At 43.8% G+C, this 23695-nt stretch overlaps 2 protein-coding genes across 2 annotated transcripts in view; one reads left to right on the forward strand and one right to left on the reverse strand.

The window, feature by feature from the left end:
- The window catches only part of USH1G (USH1 protein network component sans), a 784266-nt gene that overhangs the window by 264213 nt on the left and 496358 nt on the right, over positions 1-23695 (forward strand). The gene's annotated exons all lie outside the window — the stretch shown is intronic.
- The window catches only part of LOC134614833 (proton channel OTOP2-like), a 63191-nt gene continuing 60904 nt past the window's right edge, over positions 21409-23695 (reverse strand). The window contains exon 6 of the mRNA XM_063459050.1: positions 21409-21840. Coding sequence (XP_063315120.1) covers positions 21670-21840 — 171 coding nt within the window. The 3' untranslated portion in view covers positions 21409-21669. The remainder of the gene's footprint in view (positions 21841-23695) is intronic.

A 23695-nucleotide genomic window follows, 5' to 3' on the forward strand; every position in this document is an offset into this window, starting at 1 on the left:
GCTGCCATCACGGAAGGTAGGAAACAGCAGAGATTGTGCGGCCGCGATCTTATAAAGAGATTGCGAGATTGCTACACACTTATGCATACCTTTCCTGTGTCAGCTCGTCCAATGTCAGCCCGCCCAGCATAATTTAAGGTAAGAATTCCTCCTGCCAAGTATTCCTTCATTCCTCTCCTCTCAGCATTCATTTACTCTTCTCTCCTCCCAGGATTCCTTTACTCCTCTTTTCTCCCTGTATTCTTTTACTCCTCTCTCCTTCAGTATTCCTTCACTCCTTTTTCCTCCCTGTATTCTTTTACTCCTCTCTCCTTCAGTATTCCTTCCCTCCTTTTTCCTCCCTGTATTCTTTTACTCCTCTCTCCTTCAGTATTCCTTCCCTCCTTTTTCCTCCCTGTATTCTTTTACTCCTCTCTCCTTCAGTATTCTCCCATTCCTCGCTCCCCTAGTGTTAAGCTGCCTTACACTGACTTGGCATATTGATCCAAATGCAGTATCTAATTTATTTTGATAAATGCTCCATGTGGTTCCCTATTGTTCTCACAAGAGCAGGGGTTTGACTTTTGGTTGAAATGAGGCTTGCTTGCATAGTGACATATAGTGTTCATGGGAGTATCTGCAATTTCTTCTAACTACCAAATAATTGCAAGAGTGAAATGAGAGTATCCACATGATTTTGACGATGTTAAAATATTTTTTATTTATTTTTACTTATTTACATATACTTTTATTTAAATATAATTTTATACATATATATATGTATTTTACATTTTTTATTTTTTATGCATTGTATCAGTAGAAATCTGTGATATACCAAAACATTTTCATTCTAAGAGCTGTTAACAAAACAGCGTCCTTTGGTGAAATCTTTAGTAAGGTGTTCTCTTTACTCCAAGATTGAGCAAAAATCCTGCTTATGTTCATTTCTTTCTATGAGCTTTATAAAAAAAAAAAAAAAAAAACGGCTTCCTTTGCAGTCAGGTAGTGCGATCTGTTCTAATGTTTTTGCTCCCAGACAGATTCAAAATCCTTCTTACATTAAGTTTTTTCTAAGAGCATTATAAAAAAACAGCATCCATTGCAGTCAGGTAGTGAGATCTGTATTTTTTTCAGGTTAGAGAAGTGTTTTTTTTGTTTTTTACGAACCAACAAACATGAATTTGGACAACTGGTTAAAACAAGGAACTATCAAGAGACAAATGATTACTACTGCTAATTGTTTGACAATTTTATAAACTGACAAATACGATACAACAAGAAATCAAGAAAACAAGTTCAAAATAGTTGAATCTACTGTTCCTTAAATAGCAGAGAAATGTGACAAGTAAAAGAAAGAAAAGCACACAATGCTACCCAATCTTCTTCTAAAACAAAGAAAAGAAAATATGACGACAGCTACTTAAAATTTGGATTCACAAGTGCCAGAAATAAAAATATACCTCAAGCACAATGCTTAGTTTGCAAGAAAATATTGCCAAACAGTTTGTTAGCACCTGCTTAATTATGTTGTAATTTTTTTCCGGGAGTTCCACGATGTTGGTATACTATGTCAAAGGGTGAACCACTGCACTAGCCCCAGGTGTAATAACGACATATATGCCAAATCCATATTGTAATACATGTTTACATTCCCATTATAGCTCACATGTCATTTTTTTACAACCGCCTCATGATTCCTGTCACAAATCTATTTTGAGTTCTAATTGAAATCTTACATATGTAACAGAGCTTACTTATTAAGACAAGCCCTATGTAATAATATGTAATTAGAGTTGTAGTAATGCTGCTACTTGGGAAGAGGTAGACCTAGACTTCAGGAGGCCTTAGGCAAACTTTAAAGGGGCACTATAGTCACCAGAACAACTACAGCTTATTGAATTGCTGTAAACACTGTCTTTTCAGAGAAAATGCAGTGTTTACATTACAGCCTAGTGATAACTTCACTGGCCACTCCTCAGATGACTGTTAGAGATCCTTCCTGGGTCATGGCTGCCTAAAATGCATCCACACATTCAGTGTCTCCTCCCTCTGCATGCAGACACTGAACTTTCCTCATAGAGATTCATTGATTCAATTCATATCTATGAGGAGATACTGATTGGCCAGGGCTGTGTTTGAATCGTGCTGGCTCTGCCCCTGATCTGCCTCCTTGTCAGTCTCAGCCAATCCTATGGGGAAGCATTGTGATTGGATCAGGCCACCACTTCTGATGATGTCAGCAGGCAGCTTGTTTTTCTGAGGCAAACAGTATGCAGATCTACAGTAAGATTTTGCAATATTTGTGGAGGCATGAGGGGCCCAGGGGCGCTAGATGATGGTTCTAACACTAAAGGGTGTTCCTTACCCTATGGTGATCCTTTAAAATGTATTTATTTATTCAACCCCTTAGTGACCGTGGACGTATCAGGTACATCCGACCAAAAAATGGTCGGTAATGACCTCGGACACTGGAAGCTCTCTAACGGTATTGCAGCAATGCCTCGATGTCGACGCATACTGCAATACCTCCCCTGACTGCCGGGCCACCGGGTGATCTCCCGGACCGATCAATTCAGGGATCACGTGGTGCCCAGCAGTGTAGCAGAGCATCGCAAGCAATCAGGCAGGCTTCCGATGCTCTGCCTGTCTCCTGAGTGCCTCGAGGGGTCGAGGTACTCAGTAAAAATAAAATAGTAAAAAATGTTTTTTTTTATAGAAATAATATAAATATATATATATAGGTAATAATCCCCCCTCCCCCAGGATCTCAGACATACCTAGTACATTCCTAATTACTATCCTGATCGCTGCCGTTCCCCCTGCCATTAATCAGTCTTCCTCTCCGTGTGGGGGGACTGTCTGACAGCCTAGACAGTCCCCCCTTGGCAAATTAGGAGCCTATGGGCCATGTGATTGCTCTAAATGAACTGCCAGGCTGTCCCCCTACTGGTTATTAAATAATATATATACATATATCAGCGAAAGTGACGCTTTGTGCATTTTTCACACACAAACGGCACTTTCACTGATGATATCATTGTTGTGATACGTTTTACTGTTTTGAAACACTAATATTTGTGTTCAGCGAAGCCTCCCGAATATAACAGTACCCCCCATGTACAGGTTTTATAGTGTTTTTGAAAGTTACAGGGTCAAGTATACGGCTTGATTTTCTATTTTTTTCACATTGAAATTTGGTTATGTTGCTTATGTTGACTTTGAGGGCGTATGGTAGACCAGGAATGAGAATTACCCCTGTGGCGAAACCGACCTCGCCACGTGTCCTTGGAGAAGCCTGTGTGCCCGCCTCCTACCTGCTGACTATGGCCCCTGGGTTATTTGGGGCATATTGTATTTTATTGTGCGACTGCTGGCCCTTTAAGCACAGTGAATGGTATTTTATTGTACTGCTGCTGGTCCTTTAAGAACTATCTGGAGCCATATTGAGACTTTGGGTAACAATACCCTTTAAGACTATGGCCCCTGGAAGGTATTACCTGTTAAAGACTCTTTTAGCCAATTGGATTTTATAAGACTGTCCCTTTAAATAATTTGGAACAGTGCTGCAGCTTTAAATGGGCACTTCGGATGCAGCCGAAGTGCCGAAGTAGTCGAAGTGGCCGCCATTCGACAAACGAACACATGGCGCGGCCATCTTTGTTCATTCGAACGAGGTCAGCGGTATGTGTAGCCAAATTCATGGAACTGAAATCGGCTACACATTTTACCGAACACCGCTGACCCTTACCTTCTCCTACACTTCGTTTTTCAGCTCCAGAGACTAAGTCCCGTTCGAAATGGGACTTAGTCGTTTTTTTCGCATGAAATTGACCGGCCGTACAGCCCAAATCTATGGAACTGTTTTGGGCAGGAAATTGTGCTTGCGGTCGGTCATAAAGGGACCTCCAGCTAACTTTTGATCCGCTGGAGGGATTTGGCTGATTTTTGGAAGTGTTTATGTTTGAAGTGTTATGGAGATTGAATGTATAGTTTTAAAGTTACAGTGTATGTGTGGAAAGTATATTTTAAACTGTATGCATAATAGGATTATGTGTCACACTAAGGGGAGGGGATGTGTGGGATGTAACATCTATGTCATTGGTTATTTTATGCCTCCCCCTGGGTGTGGCCTGTATGTGTGAGTTGGAAATAAAAGCCAGGCTGGATGAGCCAGTCCAGAGTTCCTGTTTAACCCTCAAAATGAAGTGTTGTCTCGTTCTTGGGGGGAATTGGATTGTAAGCTGACTGCTAGGAGTGTAAGCGGATTGTATGCTTTTCTTGTTCAGCTGTTCCAGTTCGGAGTGTTATCTTGTGTCCAGTTCGGGAGTTTGCTGTTCTGCAGTAGCTGTGCCGGTCTCTCAAAAAGGGGATTATCGCCTAAACGGATTTCATTCCCTTTTATGCTGAAACGGTCCGTTACAACCCCCATGATGGCATACCATTTGCAAAAAAAAACAACCCAAGGTATTGCAAATGGGGTATGTTCAGTCTTTTTTAGTAGCCACTTAGTCACAAACACTGGCCAAAGTTAGCGTTCATAATTGTTTTTGGCATTTTTAACACACAAACAAATATAAATGCTAACTTTGGCCAGTGTTTGTGACTAAGTGGCTACTAAAAAGGACTAGATAGACCCCATATTGAATACTCTGGGTTGTCTACATTAAAAAAATATGTACATGTGAGGTGTGATTCAGAGATGTATGACAGATATCAGTGTTACAATGTCACTACTGATAAATTTAAATATTTGAAGGCTTGGCCTGTAGTTGTGGGAGGGGCTTGGATTCCCTTTAAAAGGGCTGCCAATTCACTCCCACCTTACCGTTACTGGTCTAGCCAGTCTGAAATGTTTACTTCCGGTTCAGACCGCCATTTTGAATTTCTCTTACCTGTTTCCTCGTGGTCTCCCGGTCCGGTGCTCTCCTGGGTGGTCCGGTGCTCCCCTGGCTCGCCTTCCCGCCGCCGGCATCCGCACAGCTCGTCCGTTACTTGCTGCCGCAAAAAACGTAAGTTAGGCCCGCCGTAAAGCAACCGCTGCAAACTTCTCGGCTTTACGTGGCGGTGCCCCGTTCGTTTCAACCCACGTTCGGTACTTTCCCGTTTAAATACAGCACGCCGCTCGGCTAAATTCCCTTATCCACTCGCAAATGTTCATATCACTTAAAACTAACGAACGCTAGCATTCGGTTATACACATAACAATTTCTTTTCGGTTCAAATTACGATAAATGTACCTATTCGTATGTATCTATAATCCATCTAGTTCATGCAACTACTCACAAATTAAGCACGAATATCAACCAGTACTCCAGGGGAATTTCACCCCTACTGGTCACAAACTTTATTACAGTCTCTCATAAATTCTACTATAAATGTATATAATGTTTAAACCTAGATTGGTGTCCTGATTTCCCTGACCTTTTCCCACAGGTTTTTCTTACCAGGGATTCGTACTAGGATTGGTGATTTCAGACATCTGTATCAATTATATTTACTTTCTAGGTTGGTTGGAATTTAATTATGATTCATGTAAAGGCCAGCAATACCTATGAAATTAGTTAAGTGTGTAATTTGCTCTTCTAGGTTATCATTCATTGGACGGTAGCTTTTACAAGCAAGGAAGCCGTCACTTTCTCTCGGTTAAATCCCCTCTGCAGAGTGTCGGGTAGGTTCGGTTTTTAGGGCCCACGATCTGGCCAAACCACTACCTTATATTCAGAAATGTATATATCATCTTATACCCACAGGTCAACTACTCGATACTATCACAGTCACTGTTACCTCTTCATTGACAGCTCGGCCGGACTCACATATCAGGTACTATGCCAGAACCCATTACTTTCTATGCTTTAAGGGGTACTGGTCCTAGGTTATGTGACACAATTAGGTAAATTCTTCTGGTCTTAATCCATAGGCTAGTGGTCCCGCGAGGCCAACATCCCCATCCTCATACTCGGAGGTACTATGCCCCTCGGGCCAAATCATAGCTAGCCGCCTCGCAACAATGCAAAGAGAGGGCCTCACCTGTCACTCCCATTCTTTCTTATGCTTTAATTGACACCGAGAGGCCAACACCCTGCCACAACGTTCGGTGGCCTCAAAACTTCCCCTCGGGCCCACGCATAGATAGTGCCTCTCAAGCCGCTTGGCAACTAGCAGGGACTCATCCGTCACGCTCAAAAGCATAATTGTTTCGCCGCTTTGTATTTAGCTAGCCCACCAGTACCCACCCAAAAAACTCATTACATATGACTGATTATACCATTTTATAATTTCAGTTATGTCACTAACTCCTGATATCCCTGAGGAACTTTCCCTACCTAGCACACCCGCTAGGCCTGCTACCCCTGGTCCTGGTACTGATGTGAATAGCCCTGCATCCCTTAGATCATGGACAATACCACATCTCACAGCAGAACTCAGAAGACGCTGCATCCCTTTCCCAGCTACGGCTAGGAAGGCGGAGTTGTTCAGACTACTGAACACTACCACCGACAACTCCGAGGCAGGGAAAGCCCTAGTGGGACTCAATTACCAGCTTTTCATGCCATGATGACTTCCCTAATGGCATCCATTGGCTCAATAAGTGACAGGCTGGATAAATTGGAGGCCGGTGGTGCTAGCCAGTCCACTACCAATATGACGGTCACCAGTCATCCTCTCACTAATACCATGCCCGGTAATACCCTGGAATCTACGGCAATTATAGATTCTATTGATCCCTCGCATATGGTCCCATCTCACCTTAAAAAGGACATTCTGGAGGGCAAGGACGTTAATCTGGTGTCATTGCTCATTGCCTCCCAGGATGTCCTAGAGAACAGGACCTTTGCATATGGGGATATTTCGGTAGTACTAAGGGCTAGAGACCCCCGGCTGAACAAAAAAATGACCATCCCTGAATTCGTACTTGGGTTTGGGATTTATAGAGATGTATACTGCTCTGTTTACCCCGGGAAAAGAGCAGAGTTGGATGCATACATGCACAAGATGGTGGATCTGGGGCACAAATACGGTGGTACTGCTTTTTACGATTACCACCGTTCCTTCTCTGCAAAGGTGGCTGCGGCTCAGTTCAATTTAAGCATAAATTGAAATAAATTGAACACGGAGCTATTCTGCAGGCACTTTGCAGGCCTCAGACCCCCAACTTGTGCAGTGTGCGCATCAGCAACACATAGCACTCATTTCTGCCCGAATTCGGCTGAGGTAGAACAAAACCAACCAGCAGCTAACCTCCAAAGACCTACTAGAGGCTTAAAAGACAAACTGGGCAGGGATATTGTCTTTTTAGGCAAATCCCAAGTGTGTAATAACTTTAATGCCGGCAATTGTGGTTTTAGCTCTTGCAGATTGATGCATCTATGTTCACACTGTTTTAGGGCCCATTCTAAGACAATGTGCCCAAATAAAGCATTCCCTAAACCATATCTCACGTGTGTGAACCTCAGCTTATTCACCACTTTGCTACATCTACACCCATCACGACATTTCAGTGACTATCTCATAACAGGACTGACTGAGGGATTACACACAGGGCTGATACATTTACCTACAGGCACACTGGAATGTGACAACCTACTATCCACACTAGATGACCCACAGCTGGTACACAAACTCATCATGACCGAGGAGAACCAAGGGTTCTTGCTGGGTCCTTTCCTTTCCCCACCCTTCACTTCTTGGAGAACCAATCCCATTGGGATTGTCACGGGAAAAAAACTCACTTAAACCTAGACTGATTATTGATTTATCTGCACCACATTCCTCCACGGTCCCTAGCCTAAATTCACTCATACCTTCTGAAGAATTTTCACTACATTACGCCACTATCGACCATGCCATAGGTGCTATCATTAAAGCAGGCACAGGGGCATGGTTAAGTAAAACGAATGTAGTAAATGCCTTCAAGTTACTTCCCATGCACCCTTCACTTTGGCACCTTCACGGCATTAAATAGGCAAGGATTATATTATTTCTTCACCCGTCTCACTTTTGGCTCCAAAAGCAGCCCACGTATTTTTGATACATTTGCAGAGGCTTTGTGTTGGTTATTACTTAATGTGTGTAAATGTCCTTCAGTTATTCACTATCTAGATGATTTCCTCACGATTGAGAACAACACACTTCCACTCACTATCCCAGTCTCCCCACACAAGACATTGGGGCCCGACACCCACATGCAATTTTTGGGGATACAATTAGACACTGTACATATGCAGGCTAGCCTCCCTCATGACAAAATTGAGCGTATCCTGGCATGCATTGAACACTACCTACGGCAAGGTTGTTGCACCAGGAAAGAACTGCAATCATTGCTGGGATTGCTCAATTTTGCGATGAGAATCATCCCCCAGGGCAGATCTTTTATTTCACACCTACTATCCCTATTTCCAAAATTCACCTCAGACACTTCAAGTATTGCATTAGACGAACACGCAACCTCTGATTTATGTATGTGGGGAGTTTTTCTCACCTCTTGGAACGGGCTAGCCATGTTTATACCACCCCACTCTGACACTTCACCTACACTATGGACAGATGCTGCAGCAAACACAGGTTTTGCAGCCATCTGGGGAGACCTATGGCTTTGGGGACCATGGCCAACCGAGGTTAAATCACTACCTAAATTCACAGAGACCTCAGCTTTATTTGAACTGTACCCCAACGTGGCGGCGCCCATTGCCTGGGGACCACATTGGTCCGGTCACACGGTTAGGTGCTATTCGGATAATATGGCTACATGCCATATTGTCAATAAAGGCCGGTCAGCATCCTTGGTAATTATGAGACTCTTAAGACGACTCACATGGGTAGCGGCCACCTGTCAATTCTTCATCACATGTATTCACGTTCCAGGGTGCACAAACATCGGTGCTGATCACTTGTCTCAATTTCGTTTTCAGGATTTCTTCACAACACTACCCACCGCCTCCAGACTGGCAACTCCAGCCCCACTTTTCCGAGACATGATAATGGATTAAAAGCTTTGTTAGATCCCGCTCGTCACATTTCTCACCTCGCACTTTCAGTAAACACTAGAAACACATACAATAGGTCATTCCACATATTCAAGAAATTCATTTCTGAATTCCACATCCACGACATTTTCACGTTAGAATCAATATTGGGTTTCACTTCCTTTTGCCACATTAACCTTAAACTATCATTTAACACGATAAAACTGTACCTTACTGGCATTCAACATCACATGCTTATCCAACAACCCAACGCTACAGGTTTCCTGTCCTCATATACAATTAAGACAGTACTTAAATTCATTAAAAAATTGGACGCACATGTCCCCTCACAGAGACTACCCATAGACAATAACATATTCCATTCACTAATTAATTTATTAGATTCTTCTCCTTTCAAGCCCAGTACTAATACCGTAATAAAGACAGCTATATATTTAGCCTTTTATGGGTTCCTCCGACCCAACAAATTCACGACTAAGACCATTACAACCCCCGACTTCCTAAGAACTATGGACTTGCAAAAACATAACGACCATTACCTACTAATTTTAAAACAATCAAAAACCAGCACCGTAGGTCATACTATTACAATCCCCTTGTATCCTACTCATAATAAATGGTGCCCTGTACAAGTTTTTGACGCTTATCTTCCTTCACTCCGGAAACAACCTTTACAACCTTTGCTCGAACCGCATGGTAACATTCTGACTACAACAAAGTTTATGCTTTATGTACGTCTACTATTGACCAGGCTCGGCTTAAACCCCAGTCATTTCTCAGGTCATTCTTTCCGAATCGGGGCAGCATCTACAGCATCTGCTAATTACATACCCCCGCACATTATCAAGACAATGGATCGCTGGAAATCCTGTGCTTACACACTCTACATACCTAATCCCGTTAAAGAATTAAGACAAGCTTTCTGTGACTTATCTAAATAAAGGAAGTTGGTTACCGTATTATGTCTTATGGTATTTTATTTTTGCCCACATTTATTACAGGCCTACTGCTTTGTCGGTTCCAGCACACCACAACCGACTGGTTCCAACTCATTGATGTTATGCTTATTATATGCTAGATTTCTGTATACGGCTATATTGCCCCAACTACAAATTTGAAGGCTTGGCCTGTAGTTGTGGGAGGGGCTTGGATTCCCTTTAAAAGGGCTGCCAATCCACTCCCGCCTTACCGTTACTGGTCTGGCGAGTCACCCCACCCACCACTCCCTCTATTAACAAACACCCTCTAAGGTAGGCCCACTTTTATTACAGGCCTACTGCTTTGTCGGTTCCGGCACACCACAACCGACTGGTTCCAACTCATTGATGTTATGCTTATTATATGCTAGATTTCTGTATACGGCTATATTGCCCCGACTACAAATATATATATAAACATATATTTTGAAACAGCAATGTCCTACTTGTACTTATAGCCATATAACTTGCAAAAAAAAAATCTAAGAATATGTTAACTTTGGGCATTTCTAAACTCAGGACAAAATTTAGAAACTATTTAGCATGGGTGTTTTTTGGCAGTAGTAGATGCATAACAGATTATAGGGGTCAAAGTTAGAAAAAGTGTTTCTTTTTTAAATTTTTTCATCATAGTTTATAAAAAAAATTTATAGTAAATTATATGATATGATGGAAATAATGGAATCTTTAGAAAGACCATTTATTGGCGAGAGGTATATAATATGTGTGGGTACAGTAAATGAGTAAGAGGAAAATTGAAGATTATACTAGCTTTAGTGTACTAATAATCTTAATTTTAGTAATGACAGGAGGCGAATATTTGCATATCTTTCTTTACTGAAAACTCCAGCAGCATAGAAACAGTAACAACCAATCAGAGAAAAGATATGGTGCCCATAAAAGGCCCTGTCTATGACATCACTTCCTCTTTCTTTGAAGCGAAACAATAAATAGCAACAATACACATAATCATAATACGTCAACAGTTCCACAACATATTAGAATAATCAACTCCAGTAGTTCCGTGATGTAGAGGTATGGAAGGTGAGTCTTTGTCTTGATGAGAAAACGTTCACGCTGCAAGAAAAAGAAAAAAGGTGAAAGGACTCTGGTAACTTGTCCGCATACAATAAACATTAAGAATCTGATATACCAATGGATACTAGAATGAGTAACATATCAATATATATTAATTCTAAAGCAATGATATTTAAGAGTCTATAAACACAACATAATTCAAGGTACATGTCTAAATATTCAACCTATACAAGTCTCTCAAGCCACATATCTAAGTAGCAAACATACAACCATAACGTACTTACCTTCCTGAACATAAAGGGCATATTCTGTTCAACACAATAAAACATGGGAGGGATCCTATAGGGTGGGAAATATTCGCCTCCTGTCATTACTAAAATTAAGATTATTAGTACACTAAAGCTAGTATAATCTTCAATTTTACCGCATGACAGGAGGCTTCATATTTGCATTTTTAAAGCTTAGAATTGACCAGTGTGAAGGAAGTATGAGATGTTTGTCGAAATAGAGCGTTCTAAACGTACCCTCTCGCGCTCAAACCGCGCATCGTATAATGTTGGTTAGGGAAGCGTCGGCCGAAAAAGACTTGTGGGGCCACCGCTCCCTTGACCGAGTGGGCTCTGAAACAAGGTTCGACGCCCGCTAGATGCAATAGCCAGCGGCTCCATCTGGCCAGTGTAGCGGTAGGCACCCCTCCATGAGGTTCCACGTAAGAAGTCAGGAGTAGACCCGTCGCATGAATACGAAGGGGAATGTTTTCGGTATACCCCATTAGCGTTCCGACCACACCTAGTTTGGTGTCTGACACAAAGTATGGGTATGACACCGAAGATGAACTGGACTTAGTTCGTCTCGATATGGTAAAGGTAATCCCGTCTGGTGTGATAGAGAAAAACCATCCATGTCGAAAGCCCTAACGTCCGTCACCCGTCTAAATAAGACGAGGCATAACAAGAGGGCTAGTTTGGCTGAAAGTCGTTTCCGTGACAAACAAGGATTGTCCTGCTATTCCCCCAAGGAATCACAGCACCACATCCACCTGCCAGAGGTGTGAATACTTGGGTGCCGGGTCTCGATAATTCGGCACCCTGTAGTAGTCAACAAACCAGTGGGTCTTGACCTACTGGTCCGCCCTGTACCGGAACGTGCGCCACCGATATGGCGGATCCGATCACGTTGAGTGATCGATATGACCACCCCAACGAGACCAGGTGTGACAGATAGTTAAGGATCGGTGGGGCAGGTGCGGTAAAGGGATCGGAATCCCTTTCCACCCAACAAACACTCCAGGCCGGACAGGCAGAAATATAGCATTTCCTGGTGCCGGGGGCCTGAGTCCCATCAGAGGTCTTAGTTGATGCAATAGGTCGTGGACATTTCAGGAGGCCCTGAAATCGTCCATTCCACTAGTGCCAGTCGTCCTTCCATGACAAAGGAGTGGGCTTCCCCTTTAGGTCCCGTCAAACTAGAGGGGAGGTAGGGAGTGGTAGAGGGTCTTCGCGAGACGTCCCCAGGCGATCCGGGAACCACGGTTGGCATTGTCCGAGGGGTGTCATGAGCAGGAGCGATATCCTGTGTGTGCGTGTGTATCGAAGCACCCTTGCCATTGTGGAGAGCGGTTGGGTCCGTTTGTATGGGTTCATCCAACACTACGCATCCGGAGGACGAGTAAAAGATCGATTTGCCGATCCAAGTTTGCAAGTGAAGTAGTCACCATTGAAATTCTGTCCTCACTTCTGCCGACAGTGGGATCCAGTGGTCGCATGAGTGACCGGCGTGTACGTATCTAGCCAGCAGTCGTTGCATGGCCCCGTAGTGTAGTGAGCCAGGGAATATCGATTGTATGGAGGAGAGGAGGAGAGGAATCCCACAATCCGGTGAATGTTCTGAGAGGAATCGTATCCAACCTTAGAGCGTGTCCGACATCCATCCGTATAGGGGTGATCTTGTCGGGGACCGACGCGGAACGTAGTTCTCCAAGCCGATGTCGAAACCGAGGAACTGACCCGACACAGATGGGGGAGCGATTTGTCTGCGTACTACCAAAAACACGTGTAGTCCAGAACGTGAAAGTCAACTTGGACTGCAAACGTAGCCTGGATTCGCAAGGGGTCAGCAAGTCTTCCGGGTACACGAGACATCGCACGTCCAAATTCGCGGATGTGAGCCCTCGCCGGCTTCAGTAGCTTTGTGGGTACCACAGCGTCGTAAACTGCTGTGTTAGTCCTCATCACTGGGATCGGAGGAAAAACTAGGTAGTATAGGGTAGCGGATATTGACAAGTATGTGTCCTCGGGGTCCCGATGTGTAAACCAGCCGCTATCGTTCAGGAGGTCTAGTAGAAGGTTGATTTTCTCTATCCTGAAGCGTTTGCATACCACGTAGGAGTTCCCTTGATGATAGGTTGACTCACTAGTAGATGAAGCGGTTGATGGTTCGGTTCCACTACCGACCAGTCCTCCAACAAACACCTTTCCCCGAAGGGGTGTGGAGGATTTGCTTCAGGGAGGTGTGGGCTAAAGTTAGTGTGGTGGGTAAGTTCCCGCCGTCAAATAGTAGGTCTTGTGCTTCTGGGCCGAATACTAGTCGTTCTTATGTTCCACTTCCTCAGATGGCGAGTTGTCTTCGTGTGAGTGATCTATTATGTCCAACGTGCGTGGTGGACAGGGTCGCGGATTCCCGGTGTTCCGTCTACTTGGTTTGTTCAATGGGCCACTGAGGCCGCTACTGCGTCGTTTATCAATGCCTAGAAGTCCTAGGGGGTTGAGAGTGTTCTCCATGACCCGTTCTCGTCCTGTTGGGAGATAGTGGCAGTCAGTGGGAGTAGTGTTTGAGGGTCAGCCCATAGGGGTGCTAGACTCCTGGTAGCACAGGGGGTCACCCAGGTAAAGCGGCTTGAATTGCCTGCCTCAGATTGTCTGAATGTATGAAATACTCGTGTCAAGTGTAGAGGGGTCATCTCCATTAGTTTAATCCGGCTATTGGGAGCTGTGGCGTAGGCGCGATTGACCGGTAGTGCTGGTCCGGTTAGCCGGGTTCACCATAAATGCACGCCAGAGCTGTATGCACGGATGTAACTATACAGGCTTATTATAGAAGCGCGTGGGACCTGTCTCCATAAGGTCTGCAGCCGCAGGGCCCACGTGTATTCGACTGGGGTCATCCCAGGTGGTGTGCCATGGTAACCCAGAGGACACCCACATTATAGTTGTTGGCACCTTACAAGTATTGCATGGATGTCTGGGGGTCACCCCAGGTGGTGTGCCATGAAAATTCACTCAGAGGACACCCACGTTCAATATGTACGCCAGGTACAGTAAATGTACAGATATGTGTCCCTGTGAAGGGTACTCCGCAATACACTCAGTACACTCATGATCCTGCCTGCAAGTCGTATCCAGCAAGGTGGTACCGTTGCTTTAATGTAAAACTGCCAGGCAGTGTTTGAACATCCATATATGTATGCAGTAATCAGTGATAAAAGTTGAGGCGTAGGACTTCGTGCACTCCATCGGGGTTCGCCCCGGGTGGCGTGCCGTGGAAATCCAGAGGACACCCACATCAACGTAAAGGTCTATGAATGACCTTGCATGCCTATCTGGGGGGTCACCTGAGGTGGTGTGCCATGAAAAATACCCAGAGGACACCCACATCAACGTAATGGTCTATGAATGACCTTGCATGCATATCTGGGGGGTTACCCCAGGTGGTGTGCCATGAAAAAATACCCAGAGGGCACCCACATCAACGTAATGGTCTATGAATGACCTTGCATGCATATCTGGGGGGTCACCCCAGGTGGTGTGCCATGAAACAATACCCAGAGGACACCCACATAAATTTGCACCGTCAGGTACAGTAATATAATATGACCCTTTGTAGGGTACAATAATATAATATGCCCTTTGTAGGGTACAGTAATACAAAATGCCCTTTGTGGGGTACAGTGATATAGTTGATCTTGTTATAGGTACAGTATATGTTTTGTATAACAACTGCGATATTGTATGGCTTCACAATAATACATAGATTGTGTGCGTGCTCAACATATAATCATCCAGTGTAAGGAACCATGAGAGATATATCCATGAGAATAAAAATTATAATTGTATCAATAAATGAATGTGTCCAGGGAGGGGAACCCCTGAAGGGGTTAATCCAGATGCAGGGCGCGGTGATCGGGTGATTCCTGTAGGGAATAGTAATATAGTATAACCCTGTGCAGGGTGTAGTAATATAGAATGACCCTGAGTAAGGTACAAAGACATAAAGATCCTGGGGTATAGGAAAAACATTGTGTCTCCTTTAATGCCTGCATGTAAGTATTTGTTTGGCAGACACTGTTGGCAGGCACTGTGGCAAAAATCGCAACAGGGAAACGTTAAAGAATATCAGCACACGATCCTCTAGCCAGAGTGTAACAACACAGCAGATTGAACTCTTGCTGCACAGGGGAGTTGAACTCATGGAGGGAAAAATCCAAGTGCAGAAGGGTATGGTAGTACCAGATCCCCTGAGGGGTGGTGTAATGTTATATGTCCCTGCAGGGATCCCTTAAATAGTATGTGTACAACAATACACTTCACAGCCTTCATAAATCATAAATAGTGCATGCTTTTTACATCCTTCACATAGATTCCGTATAGAAAAAGGTCCTTAGATGGCTTGAGGATATTTATCACTCAGTGGTATACAACTGCAAGTGAGTGAGAATTAGGGCAGAAAAGAATGCCTTAAGAGCAATCTTTTATGTTCGTTGCGGCGGTCGGGTGATTTCCGAACTGCCGTGTGTGAGGTAGGGCGGCCGTCGCGGATCTCGCGAGCCGCGAGATCCAAGATGGCCGCCGGCCGCGTGTGTAAGAACTGCCCGCTCGCGGCTGCGAGCAGACTGGAAGAAAACGCGGCAAACAGCGAAATTAACCCCGGCTACCCCCCACCCGTCCCCACCCGGCCCCCTGTATGTAAAAGAGAGCAGGTCCGCGCGGCGAGTGCGGCACGGACAGCCGTGACGCCCACAGAGACAAAATACAAATACACTAAAACAATAAATCTGACAAATTTGATGAAAACAGGGGACTGTATATAGGGAAAGGAAAGGGACAGGTTATAGGTAGTCAGGGTGAGAATAAAGTACAATAGTATTATGGAATAATTGATAAGACAGGTATATAGATAGAGAGGTAATGATTACTCTGACCTGTTGATGGCTGGAGCAGCAAAGAAAGAGGAAGTGATGTCATAGACAGGGCCTTTTATGGGCACCATATCTTTTCTCTGATTGGTTGTTACTGTTTCTATGCTGCTGGAGTTTTCAGTAAAGAAAGATATGCAAATATGAAGCCTCCTGTCATGTGGTAAAATTACAGCTAAACACAAACACCGCAGAATTGTAAAATGAGCCCTGGTCCTTAACGGTAAGAAAATTGAAAAACAGTCTGGTCACTAAGGGGTTAAACAAGATGTTTTTTTTTTTTAACATATTCATGACAAGGAATAGATAACTAATTTTATGTCATGACAATCCCGAAGGATTCAGTTCATTTGGTTCAAATAAGCAGTTTACCAGACAGCAGTGTAAATAATTCAAAGTACAGATATATTGGATGATAGAAATCAATATATGTGATTAGACACTCAATGTACAATAACAATCTACATTCCCTACTGTTATTCATGCATAAAAAAATAGTGAATAAACTTAATTCAAAGACATGTGCAACTCTTTGTGGGGGATTCCTTTTCACAGTTTCCAAGTCAACTTTATTTAAATATAATTTAAAATCATAATTTACAGCAATCATGTCCCAAAAAATAAAACAGGGTGAAAACAGAAAGAAATGTCAAAAATGAAAAACTCCACAACCCTCAAACAAAAAATATTGAGGCTGCTGAGCGCCGACACTTATTTTGCATATTACTTATCATATTGTTCTCAACAAAGCACAAAAAGGACGCCAAGAAGGGAGATGTCGTCGGATCTGTGTTCATCATTGTTCTGCTGTCTTAATGGGGTGTGGGAGGCTTACTGCACGTACGGCGGTCTGGCGTGGTGGGAATACGATGAGCAATTCCGGCAGCGACTTGCGGCGGACCCTGGGATGCAGTGGGACCAGATGGACCTGCCTCTATGGATGACTTATGATGGCACAGAAGTCGACACCCTTTCAGTCAGCAGCCGGTACTGGAAGTCAGTCCTCTTCGTCGGCCGCGTTCAAGTGAGGTATTTGTTGGCTCTTCAATGAGGGCCAGTGCAAGTGGGGCACCGGGTGTAGGTTTAAGCATTAATGGTCTGGCTGTGGGGGTACCCATGGCCTCTACAGATGTTTTCAATGGGGTAAGACCAGGGCCTCTTCCGGAGCGGGTTTCGGTGGGGCCGTTCCCGTTGCCATGGGGATCAACACCAGTGAAGCTCAATGTGATGTTACCATGGCTAAGCCGCTACGGTAACAAGTCAGACGCAGCGTTGTTGCGAGTGGGCTTTGGGGAGAGGTTTTATATCCCGTTTCAAGAAAGGGGGGGTCAGGTAGTGTGCGGAACTTGAAATCGGTCTTTGAATTCCCAGATGCGGTGCGGGAGAAGCTGGGAAGTGCGGCTGGATAGGGTGGCAGGCCCGTTCACGTTCCTCCCCTTGCTCAATTTGAGGGTTTCTCCACTAGGGGTCATCCGGGTAAGTTCCGCCTGATTCACCACCTCTCCTATCCTAAGGGGACGTTGGTGAATGACAACATCGACGGAGACCTGTGCTCAGTCTCTTATGCATCATTCGACTAGGCTGTTGAGTTGGTTAGGGAGGCCGGGCCTGGAGCACTTATGGCAAAGGTGGACGTGGAGGTGACGTTTCACCTCCTGCCAGTGCACCAGGACTGCCACCACCTTTTAGGTTGCACCTTTGACAGTCCATATTTCGCCGACTTATGCCTTAAGATGGGTTGCTCGATTTCGCATGTGCACTTTGAGTTTAGCATTTTCTTGGAGTGGATGGTAAAGATGGAGGCGGGGTGTCGGTCGGTTGGGTAACTTCTTGTGTGTGGGGCCTGCTGACTCTCAGCAATGATTTTACCTGCTGCGGACCATTGAGTGGGTGGCGGATAAGTTTGGCGTCCTTCTTGCGGTGTCCAAGACAGGAGGTACGACCGCATGCCTGGCTTTCCTGGGCATTGAGATTGGCTCTCGAAAAGGGGAATGTTGTCTTCCTCAGGATAAGCTGCTGGGGTTGTGGGCTGTGGTGGCCAAGGTGTGTCAGGCACGTAAGGTAACGCTGCGGCAGCTTCAATCGCTCATGGGGAAGTTGAATTTTGATTGCAGGGTGGTGCCTATGGGGAGGGTTCTCAGTAGAAGTCTGGCCAGGACCACGGCTGGGGGACTTGTGAAGGCTTCCTTGTCTCCTAGCACTTTATGATCCGTCAGGTTTTCAAGGTTCCGGAGGGGGCATAGGTTTCCAAATGCTCGGCGGCTGGTGTCTATCAGTGTTTATGGGAGCCTGGTGCGGGTGCTGCCTTAGATTTGCTTCTCTGGCTATGAAGCTGGCTTGTTTTGGCCTTTTTTAGGGCATTTCTTATTGGGGAGCTTGTCAGCGTGAACAGGCGAGGTCTTGGTGGCATTCAGGCATCTGATGTCCTTACAGAGGTGGATAGGGTGGTGATTCACTTATTTAGGTCGAAAACAGATGTGCGGAGAAGGGTGGTGTTGCACGCTCTCAGAGGATCATGGTTGTGCCCGGTTACCATTCTTGCACGGTATCGGGCGTTGCATCCAGCAGGTGAGGCCACCTTTTTCTTGCATGAGGTTGGTTCGGCGCTGTCATTCTTCCAGTTTGCCCAAGTTTTTCGCTTGGGGCTTCAGCAGTTGGGTCTAAGGCCGGACCAATTCGGTAAGCACTCCTTCCGAAACGGGGCAGCTACAGATGCAGCATGTCTGGGGCTCGGTGATGAGCTGGTGAAGAAAATAGGGAGGTGGGAAATGGTTCGATTTCGTTCCCATGTGCGGCTGGGGATGCTGGTGTGAAGGAAAGTAGTGGACTTGGGGGATTCTCCGCTGGTTCCCCTAGGCTGATGGTCTTGTTTTGTTTCCGCAGGTCCAGTTGTTTGGATCATGGGCCATTAATTTGTGTTCTACAGCTGGACTTTCCTATGAACCAGATCTCGATTAAGTGTTTTGGTTATTGGGGAGCTGGTTGGGGTGATGTTATTGGGGCGGTGTTTCGGCTAGTCGATGGTGGGAGGTCTCCTGATTTCCTGTTGTTACATGCAGGGGGCAATAATTTGGGCCTAGTGTCGCAAAGACACTTGGTAAAATGGATGAAGCAGGAAATTAGCCGGCTACGGGACCTGGTCCCTGGGGTATTGGTCATCTGGTCTGAAATGGTCCCCAGACTTCAGTGGCATCACGCCAGGGATACGGCCACTATCAAGCGTTGCCGGGGTAAGGTAAATAGCCTGATGGCCAGTTTCGTTAGGAAGGTCGGGGGGGGGGGGGTGATAAGTCGGCATGTGGAACTCAAGGACAGGTTGCCTGGGTATTATAGGCAGGACGGTGTCCACCTCACGGACGTAGGGTGGGATCTCTTGAATCTGGGGTTCCAAGAAGGGTTGAGTAGGGCCTTGTTCCTTAGGGGTGGCAGAGCTCAGACGGCTTAAGGGATCAAGGTCTGAGCTTGTGGCAGGCTAGAAAGAAAAAAGTTAGGGGACAAACAGGAACTGGGTTAGTTTAAAAAGAATAGGGCAGTTAGGCTGCTGGTTAAGAGTTTGGTTAAATGATTCGTTATGAACCTTTGAAGGTTTCGAGCTCGGTGGTGGCTCAGAACCTGGTGGGTGGTAGTGGTATCCAGATATACCCCTAACGGGGTTATTTTACAACGTTTGGCACTTATATTATGTTTATGATGTTTGTTATTATTGTTATTTATGTTATTTATATTTATGGAAAATATGGGTCATTGCCTTTTGTTTCGGGGACATATGATGTTATGTGGCAGGATGAGGGGCTGGGCAATGACTTTAATTTTATTTTTATCAACATTAATAAATCTGTGGACATATTCCCCTATACCTTAGTGCCATTGTGTTATTGGGTGTAAGTTTGGGGGTAATTCCACCTGCCAATATGGCAACTATGCGCCTGTCAAGTATTGATATTTCTGGAGACCAAGAATCTGTGTGTAAGAAAATTATTTTCAGTGGTGAAGACCCTCGTATACGATAAATCAGAATGCTGTGGCATTCAATTTAGAGATCTCTGCTTTAACCTGAACCCTTTTTGTTTGCAGCTCTGGGGGCGCCCTAAATGAACGACAATCACACCAGTTCATAAAGCACTGCCCAAGAGTTTAATGCATAGCAACATAATAAAGTGTAGAGTAAAGTGTCTAGGGGTGTGATGTAAATTTGTACCGATCCAAAGTTAACACATCTACAAAGCACTAAATTTTAGGGGCCATAAATCCCTAACTGGCATTATTTTATCTCTCTTACAAGCTTGTGATTTCTTAGTTATTTGCTGCGTAGCCAAAAATTAGTTTGCAGGGAAAAACAGAAAGTACGAACATTGTCCTTGAAATGTTAGTAAACCATAAAACAAAGTAAGGGACTATCTCCTAAACATGGTTATATCAAAAGGTTAAATCAATTGCATCACTGTGCTAACATATAAGGAATAATATACAAATATTTATATAGTGCCAACATATTTAGCAGAGCTGTATTATAGGTAAACAAGCCAAGCATTTAATTAAGTCAAATAAAAAAAAAAAAACACGTATGATGTATAGAATCTATAGTAGTGTTTTTGTGTAAACTCCATGTGATCTCAGTTAATGCTACGATAAAAATAAACCGAGGTGTGGTTTAGGACAGGCCAAGCTTGTTATGATCAGCCTCCATTTCATATTTATTTCAAATGTCTTATAGGTAATAATATTCAACACCTGCTGCTGAATCACTTTCACCCTGCACTTTTCATTCTTGTGAACAATTTGAAAATGACACACAGAGCCAGGATTGGAGCTGTAGTTATTATGGTGCTTAGAGTGTTTTTATAATGTTTATAAAATATACAGTATATACAATAGAATATACAGTAGATACTAAAATGTCGAATAAGACCAAAGCAGCATATAATTTTTTAAGTGAGTTTAATAATCAGTAGGTCATTGACCTGCTCTTCCATTCACTCTAAGTAATAAACTGATAGTACTGTTTTACTTTATAGGGTTATTCACTAAAGAGAGAATTCACAGTAAATGTAAAGTGAATTTAAAATTTTAGGTCAATGTTTCAGAACCAGAACATTTTCTCTAATTCAGCTGTGCTTCCACTTAAGCAAATTTGACCTTATATTTGAAATGTCACTTTAGTGACTACCTTACATCATGTGCAATAACATAGAAAAAAAAAATAGAAATAAAGGACAGTACATAATTTTACATATTATGTTAATGTTTTAAAAGGTGCTGTTTCATATGAGATCAACGAGCATTCATTTTTCTTTACGTTTTATAAATTTGAATATTTTGCTCTTAGCTTAGATGTTTCTCCTAATCCCAAAATGTGTCTTTTTTCGACTGCTGTTTTATGTTATTTTTGTTGCATTTTTTATTCTGTTACAGCATTTACTCTTTTCGTTCTCTGATAGGTGTGCTCTGTTGCTTCTTGTTTCGTAGATACCCAGCTGTTGTGTGTCTGAAATAACTTCAGTTAGTGTTTGTTGTAGAGTTCCAGCAAGCTTGCAGCTGCATGCATTCTATAGAAGATCCCAAAGGGTAGGCAGATATTGGTGATAATGGCCCAAATAGTAAAGCCGTAAAATTCTACTTCCAAGTCGTTGTCAAAACGAATCCTAGCTCCAAATGCAGGCATAATCCAGAACTGAAAAAAATTGCATAAACATTAATGACAAATAGTATTGATAAAGGATAATATAGTTGTATATACACAATATTTACTGAAAGGTTAAAAATCCTTTTTTGCTGCAAAGCACCTCAAGGACAATTCTTGTGTCAGCAAGTGTATCCTGCTACAGTGTTCTTACAAGACGTGTTTGTTCATAGTTAAAGCCAGTTCTGACCAGTTGAGTGCTGCGTAAGCTTTGTAGATAGGAAAAGAAAAATGTGCAATTTAATCAAAACAGCAAACCCCCTCACTATGATATTAAATCTTTTTCTGCAATATGATTTTTCAGGCCCTGGGGAGATAGCGCAGCTAAGCAGACAAGGGCACATGTAGGAGTGTGGGGATAGATGCGTGGGAGTGTCTTTGGAAGTTTGTATGTGTGTGGGTGGGGTAAGGGCTATGTGAGCTAGTAGTGGGGAGGTCTTACCTCAGTGCCACTTGGGATTCGGGCCAGCAAACAGCTTCCCGTCCGCCTATCCCGTGTAGGATTAGTTAGTCACAGCGAGCCGGGGGTATGTCCTTGCCAATTAAGTTTGAGGGGTTATGTTTAAGGATGGAGTAAGTTCATTATGTTTGCAGGTCTCAACCTCCCCTGCTTCAAAGGTTTAACATTAGGTTGCCTGAGGTCTCGCGCCCATCGAGTGTGGATAAGGTCGGCTGATGGCGGGCATTGGAAGGATATGTTTTTATGACGAGAGGGGAGGTGAGAGGAAGTGGTGTTTAGGAACCACTGTATGTTCATTGGCAAGGACGGTTGGGTCTCTGTATAGCACTGTATGTTGAGTTATATATGTATATATGTTATTTTATGATTATTTATTTCTAACAATTTTGTTACAGAAAATAAGAGTTTAATATATGAAGTTATGGATGTGTTATACAGTAATTTATTTATGTTATAATAAATGCTGTGGCCTGTTCATCCATACTACGTTGTCTGTCGTTATTGGGGAGTTGACTGGGGTTAGTTATGTCTATGTGGCATCGTAATTCCCCACTACGTACATACAAGAATGTCTCAACCTGTTTGCTTAATTATTACTGAATTATGCACACCCCTGATTGCCTAATTATACACACATCAGAAAATCTAGAAACTTCTATTTGCAATCTTTTATAAACCCTTACGTTGTTCTAATAAGTTGGTACTCTGAACTTTCACCTCACGTTTTAATGTCTGTTAACTGGGTACATTGAGGCCTTGGGTGGAGATCTTTGGTTGGACAGAACAAAAAAGTCCATGGCACAGGAGGGATGTCCCCTCCGGGTATAGTGGTCACTAAGAAATGATCCCCAAAAATTTTTTTACAGGCACTCAAGGTGTTCAAGCGGCAGGCAGTTTTAATAGAACAGAAAAGAGCAGCAACGTTTTGACCTGCTCAGAGGTCTTTGTCTAGCTTGACAAATACCTCTTAGCAGGTTGAAACGCTGCTGCTTTTTTCTGTTTTATAAAAACTGCCTGCCGCTTGAACACCTTGAATGCCTGGAAAATTTCTTTTTTGGAACATTTCTTAGTGACCACTATACCCAGAGGAGACATGCCTCCTGTTCCATGGACTTTTTGGTTCTATCCAGCCGAAGATCTCCACCCAAGGCCTCAATGGCCTCAATTTGCCTTATTGTTGTGGGTTTGCTGGGCCAGCTCCGGAGCAGCGGGTGGCTGCTTGGATTGAGTGCGGCTCCTATCTCCATTGTTGCAACTAAGAAATGTTCCAACATTTCCATTTTTGATTCTATGGCTGAAAAAGCTCCCATTCCCTTTTATCTCTACATTATTTCACTTATAGCTTCAGTGAATTACAAAAATCACTGTAGCCATAAAATAATATTA

This window comes from Pelobates fuscus, chromosome 6, assembly GCF_036172605.1.
Source record: "Pelobates fuscus isolate aPelFus1 chromosome 6, aPelFus1.pri, whole genome shotgun sequence".
Lineage (NCBI taxonomy): Eukaryota > Metazoa > Chordata > Amphibia > Anura > Pelobatidae > Pelobates > Pelobates fuscus.